The sequence below is a fragment of the Brachionichthys hirsutus genome, chromosome 15 (genome assembly GCF_040956055.1).
Source record: "Brachionichthys hirsutus isolate HB-005 chromosome 15, CSIRO-AGI_Bhir_v1, whole genome shotgun sequence".
Classification (NCBI taxonomy): domain Eukaryota; kingdom Metazoa; phylum Chordata; class Actinopteri; order Lophiiformes; family Brachionichthyidae; genus Brachionichthys; species Brachionichthys hirsutus.
This window is the reverse complement of record NC_090911.1, coordinates 11,630,594-11,637,215: the sequence shown is the minus strand read 5'-3', so window position 1 is coordinate 11,637,215 and position 6,622 is coordinate 11,630,594. Positions and strand designations below refer to the sequence as shown.

At 52.0% G+C, this 6,622-nt stretch overlaps 1 protein-coding gene across 1 annotated transcript; it reads right to left on the bottom strand.

The window, feature by feature from the left end:
* Positions 1-2,149: 2,149 nt before the first annotated feature.
* On the bottom strand, positions 2,150-5,221 carry marchf11 (membrane-associated ring finger (C3HC4) 11). The gene is made up of 4 exons (XM_068748976.1): positions 5,030-5,221; positions 3,249-3,404; positions 2,584-2,776; positions 2,150-2,472 (listed from the first exon to the last, which is right to left on the bottom strand). Exons 1-4 carry the CDS (start codon positions 5,219-5,221, stop codon positions 2,150-2,152), a joined length of 864 nt encoding a protein of 287 aa, XP_068605077.1.
* Between the last annotated feature and the right edge of the window lie 1,401 nt (positions 5,222-6,622).

Genomic DNA, 6,622 nt, shown 5'->3' with positions numbered 1-6,622 from the left:
AACTCTAAAAAAAAGACATTTATTTTGTTAAAAGTTCGTCGCCACACGGAGATAAAGTCGACTTCAACCGTCCTCGTTTCATCGTTTGCCTCCGTGAAAAGCTCCAACATCGACTCGAATGTTTTTGCCACGTCCGATGATACTATTAATCCGGTGTTTTCTGACGGTAACCATGGCGCCCAGCGGCTGATGAATCCAATAGTTTCAGGATATCGATCTTTACACACGAAAGTACTTGGTGCCAGAGGAAATCGGGGACGTGCCGGCGTCTGCAGGACTTAACAGGACGTTGGCTGTGGGACCACAAGGACAACCGGTGCAGGGTGGGGGCTGCTTGTGACTGAGGTGTGTGTGTGTGTGTGTGTGTGTGTGTGTGTTCTAAAGGAGGTGACATGTCCGAATGTGAAGGAAAAAAAAAACTAGATTCCAGAAGCCATTTGTCCTTCTCGGAGAAACTCGGGGACGCGACCTCATCCTCGAACCTCCTGCAGGATGGACTGGAAATGATTTGCAGCTTTACTCATTCAGTCTTTGGATGCGCTGGCGACACGTCACAGAAGTGCCTGTTCAGATTGAGGGAGGGCGGAGTCTCGCACTGCAGACTCCAGCCGGACGAGTCACTCGGATCTCATCTGCCATCCAGATTATTTAATCTGATTGGCCTCTATAAAGCATCCAAAGATTCTCCTATAAATGTCACTTATTGTAGTATAAATAATATATGTTATTAAAAACATCCATATCCTTCACTCCCAATAAGAACTTTCCAATAATAAGCCACTTTTGGGATGTCGTCTTTAATTTGGGGATTTTGATGGGATCAATTATTTCATTTTTGGATGTTTCAACGTCATAAAGCACTTATTAATATGATTTTTTTTAAAGGCTTTAAAACATTTCTATACGTCCTCCGAGGTGTCGGATATACGGCGGCGGTTGTGTGACTTTTCCAGCATAACATTCCGACATTTCCCCGGAGCGCCGCGGGCGGCAGATCCATCCCAAAGAAGCGTGCGCAGGTTTCCTCCTCGGTGCCTTGTTGTATATTGTGTACTTATTTTCCGTGTTACACATGTGCAATGTTGATGATGTCATCACGTGGCTGTACATTTTATACTGCAAGTCTCCGCCTTCTATTTTTCCTCCTGAAGGCGATTTTCAAAAAAGAAAAGTCCTTTATTTTTTGAACCAGCCTTCAACAGGCTGATATTTGACACCATACTTTTTTAATGTCTGCGTTAGATGTGTTATGTTTTGAAATGATGGTTTTCAACAATAAATGATTACATATTTGCGAAGTATTTTTTTTTTTTTACACATTTCTGTGACGGTAACCTGGAATTCTTCGCCCGTAGGACATTCTATAACAATAAGAAGTGAAAAATCAAAAATGAAATACAAATATTTTACCGAACGTTAACAAAAACTGTCCATTCTAAATCGAGTTGGACTCAGGGAATAACGAGATCTTTCTCCTTTTGACTTTCATGTCTTGGGTGGTGAGGAGTTGGATCTCCAGGGGGCGCTGTTGTGCAGATTAAAAGCAACTAAAGAATCTAAGACACACCTCTGTTGTATAAATACTCTTTATACATCGCGTGTTGCTTTCTAAAGAAATAAAAAATACAGCAAAAAAAAAAAAGTCACATTCGAGTTCTTCCTGTCCTGCGGATCGGAACGTCGCCGTCTACGATTAAAACGTGCAAAGAGGCCAAAGTCATCGTTTTTGTGCATTTCCTTCTTGTGCAGCGGTTCCTAATCTACGATGGGATTAGACACGCCCCCGTCCCGCAAGACATCCGGCGACTATTTACAGGCGTGTCTCTGATGGGATTCTAATCCCGAAGAAGGCGGAGACCAAGATCTGACCTCGTCTGGATGGGACGGATCGGTTTTTAATTCCAACAGCAAACCTCTAGATCGCCTTTATCGATCTCGTGTGGGTGGAGGAGGGCGTGGCTTAAAACAACGACAACAACAACAACAACAACACGCATCAGTCTGTGTTGAGATACTTTTGAGGTCCGGCCCCAGAGAAGACAAATGTTAAAACTCATCGGGGAAACATTTAGAAACTGGAAAACGGCGAGGAGGATTACGGATTATAATCCGTCGGATCCGTTCGTTCTCCCGCATCAACGACGGGACGTCAAACTGACGTGACGCGGACGGCCACCTCCCCCGAGTCGCCGTCCTGGCTGAGGTCGTGTCGGGGCAACAGGCCGGGGCAGAACGGGGCCAAGCAGAGGCAAGTCCACGGCTGTGGCCCCAGCTGGGCGGAGTCCGGGGGGCCGCCGGGCCCGAAGGTAACCAGGGGCAACCAAAGCGTCCTGGGAGCCAGCGAGGAATGTCCGGTGCTGGTCTCCTCCACGTCCTTCGCCTTATCGTAGCCTTGGACGTCCCAGTGGAGGTTAACGGCTCGCCACCGCAGGAAGACGTTGTACACCGCTGCCCCCTCGTGGACAATCAAGCCTGGTGCAGCGACAGGAAACGCATCGTGAGTCGAGGTTTGGAATGGAACCAGCGACCGGCAATGCTTCCAGACGTGTGTGTGTGTGTGTGTGTGTGTGTGTGTGGACTCACCGACGCAGACCAGGTCCATGAAGCCGTACATCCCGTAGCAGATCTGGAAGAGGACGTCGCGGCGCTGCCAGACGGCCTGCGGGCTGAGCGCCGACCACAGCAGCCAGGAGATGCTCGCCGCCAGGAAGAGGGATCCCAGGAACACGGCGATGATCTGCACCTTCTCCACCAGCGTGATGGTGATGGACTGCCACTGCGAACACACACAGGTGGGGGGGGGGGGCGCCGCGTGAGCAGGGCGGAGCCTGCGCCTGCGCCTGGCAGACGCCGCGCAGGTTTTACTTACCGTCTGCTTTTACCACTTCAGCTACGGACTTAAATCCGTTGGGTCGATACATCAGAGACTGGAGAAACAGTCTGCTGCTAACGCCTCCGGAACCGTTTAGAGTGCAACGTTCTGCGGGCAAGAACCTTAACGCGAATGTTTACGGTTCTAAAAATCATGAATAAATAAAAAAAAAGAAAACCATGAAGAAAATAATGGAGATTTGAGGGGAAACATTTAAAGTCGACGGCTGGTTCGGTTCCCGCAGCGTGATGGGCCTGGATGAAAGGAGGGTTCGGGTTCGGTTCGGGTTCGGGTCGGGTTCGGGTTCAGTTCGGTTCGGGTTCGGGTCGTGTTCGGTTCGGCTCGGTTCGGGTTCGGTTCGGGTCGGGTTCCGTACCTGCCACGGTCTCTTCATGTTGATGGCGATGACCTGGAAGCGGTAGCAGCAGAGCTCGCAGGTCCAGGATCCTCGCTCGCTGATCCACTTCAGCAGGCAGTGCTGGTGGGTGTACCGGACCGAGCCGTCACATCGACACGGGTTCAGCAGGTCGCCCTGCAGGTCAGAGGTCAGAGGCGGGCTCGGCCAATGGGAACGTCACACGCCACAGACACGCAGGACATTTAGAGACAATCGAATCGTCAAAAAGGGGAATGACAAACGGAACCAGAACCGGTTCCAGATCGATCTGCGGCCCAAGCCGACTTTGTGAAACCCTCACAGGCCTGCAGCTATTGATGCTTGTAACCATGGTAACAGCCTGGCTCTAAGAGGAGTTGTATGAATGGCGGGATAAAACCCGCATCAATCAGATGTCCGGTTGTGAGTGTTTCATTAATAGTGTATGAAGCGGTCGGCGGCTTCCGGTTCCATCGTTGTGGGTTTAAACGGACCTGCAGGCTTCATCCTGAACGAGTGGACGAGTGTCAGCCGTGATCACGTCTCGTCCGTCCCTCCGGTCGTAACAACGTCTCCTCCGGTCGTAACAACGTCTCCTCCGTCCATCCGGTCGTAACAACGTCTCCTCCGGTCGTAACAACGTCTCCTCCGTCCCTCCGGTCGTAATAACGTCTCCTCCGGTCGTGATAACGACGTCTCGTCCGTCCCTCCGGTCGTAATAACGTCTCCTCCGGTCGTAATAACGTCTCTTCCGGTCGTAACAACGTCTCCTCCGGTCGTAACAACGTCTCCTCCGGTCGTAATAACGACGTCTCGTCCGTCCCTCCGGTCCTAATAACGTCTCCTCCGGTCGTAATAACGACGTCTCGTCCGTCCCTCCGGTCGTAACAACGTCTCGTCCTGTCGTAATAACGTCTCGCCCTGTCATAACAACGTCTCCTCCGGTCGTAACAACGTCTCCTCCGGTCCTAATAACGTCTCGTCCGTCCCTCCGGTCGTAACAACGTCTCCTCCGGTCCTAATAACGTCTCGTCCTCTATACCTGCTCCGATGTGAACGTTTAACGTGTCAAGTATCTGTTTTCTAATCTTCCTGATGGCGGCTGAGCTTCCTGAGCAGCATCAAAATCAAATATGAGTCTGGACCCGGAGGCGCGGCTATTAGATTAGCTCTGCTAATAGTCCGGGGGACATTCAGAGGACAGGATATTCACTTAAGGACTTCACTGCCCGGACTCTTCGCCGTCACGAGCCGGGGGGGGGGGGGGGGGGTCCGGTTCCGGCGTCCTCTGTGTCCCTGCAGGTCCACATCGGTCCTTCCGCCTCCAGGAAGACGCGCAGACAGCTTGGCTTGGTTATCATTCATATATATTGATTATGGTTTCGTCACGCGCTTTGTTTCGATCGAACGTTTTCATTCACTGCCTTTAAAACAAAAACTGTCTTTGCTTTAAGGCACGTTTTTGGAATTCAGAGTAATATTTTTTGAAACATTAGAAAGAATTATTAGAAAGTAATTTTGAGTTTAGCCGGTAATGTTCCTCTAAACTCCATAACTTGTAACGGATTGGACAGATTTAGATTTGTCCTTCTGTGACGTCATTACTGTGGTTAAACCGGGTCGGACCCTGGTCGCTGTCCGTGGTGCTGAAGTCGCGGCCGTGGCTGCTCTGATGTTCCGACTCGTCCAATCAGCTCGCTTCTACCTGCCGTCAACCCTCCACTCATTCGATGAAACGAGCTGCTGCCGCCTATGACGTCACGCCCAAGGTGCGCGCTTACCTGCTCTGCGCCCTGGAAGCAGATCCTGCAGCTGGGGGTCGGGACGCAGGTCTCGCTGCTGCAGCTGGAATGCATCGCCCCGCCCCCGCCCCCCCCCACGCAGGCTTCCACGCAGCTCCGCTCCTCCCCGCCCTGCTCTGCCTCGTCCCCGTGGGGGGCCCTCGCCTCCACCTCGCCCTCCTCTGTGCTCATGATGAAAAGTCGGGGCCAGTTCGCGCGGACGAGCCCGCCGGCTAACGCGACGCCGTCTCCGGGCTCAGATCGCGGGGCCGTGGGAGGGCGCGCCTCCGCTCCGTGGACACCGAGTCGCGCTCCTGTCCTGTGTCGCTGCGGTAGAGCTACGGATCGGCGGCTGGAGCCCCCCTCCCCCCGCCGCGATGCTGCGGCCCGTCAGTCGGATGGAGCCGCCTCATTCGCTCAGGAGACCCGGGGAGCGTCTCCACGCAGCATCCACGCAGCATCCACGCAGCGCAACGAGACCCTTTCTTCCCTCCTCTCCGTCTCCACCGAGGAGGACGAGTGTGATCCGGTTAAACCCCGCAGCAGAGGACCCCCCCCCCCCTCCGGGACAGGAGCGATCAATCACGGTTACCCTCCCCAGAAGGAGAAGAACGATCCCGTCGGTCCATCACGGATTCACCTGCTGCGTCACAAACGCCATCATTATCGAAGGTGGTGGCTCCGCCCACCGATCAGAAGACCTCAGCCTATGAATGATGAGGACTGGGGGGTCCTCTGGGGGGGGGGGGGGGCTGCTGATCACTTTAACGTGATCAAATACAAAATAAGATTTAAGTGATTTTTAGGACGGCTCAGAACGTGAGATATTTGTATTTCACAATTTAAATATTAGAAATAGATAATACATTTTATGTAAGCATTTATTTTGACATTACAAGAAGGAGGAAGTCTTCTGATCCAAGAACCGGCCGGGTCAAATAGGCTTTAAAAGACTGCGTGTGTGTGTGTGTGTGTGTGTGGGGGGGGGGGGGGGGGGTCTCAGCGAGAAGAATGTACGACTTCTTGATGTTCTTTTTTTTGAGGATGTCTATCTCTTTCCGGGGAGCGGGCCAGTAATGGACTCTAATGCAGCAAAGGAAATGACCCACTCACTACCTACAGGCTCCGATCAATAGCAGGCCCCCAGGGCTCGGAGGGGGGGCCGGGTGAGCTGCCTCGTTTCGTTTCGGGCCGAGATGGATCGTCCAACAAAGTTTCCTAAATAAAAACCTTTATAAGAAGGATATATCCAATACTTTTTTTTTTTAGAGAGAGGGTACAGATATTTGGTAGCATAGGATGCTAACTTGCTAGCATGAGGATTACCGGTATGTTTCCCTGACGACTGGAAAGAGTCAAGGGGGCCGGTTCTTCTGGATCTGCAGATCCAGAATATTTCTAGGATCCAGATCAGACTCTGATATCTTATGATGACGTCATGGTGCCCTTTGTAGGTGTTATCCCTGAAGTTAAAATCTAGTCCGCCTCTGCAGAATCACGTCCTGCGTGGCTTTCCACGCCGCTAATGTCTCTCCATCTGTTTCATCACCCGAGCTATTAGCCTCCTCGCCGTCATCCTGTCTGTGCTCAGAG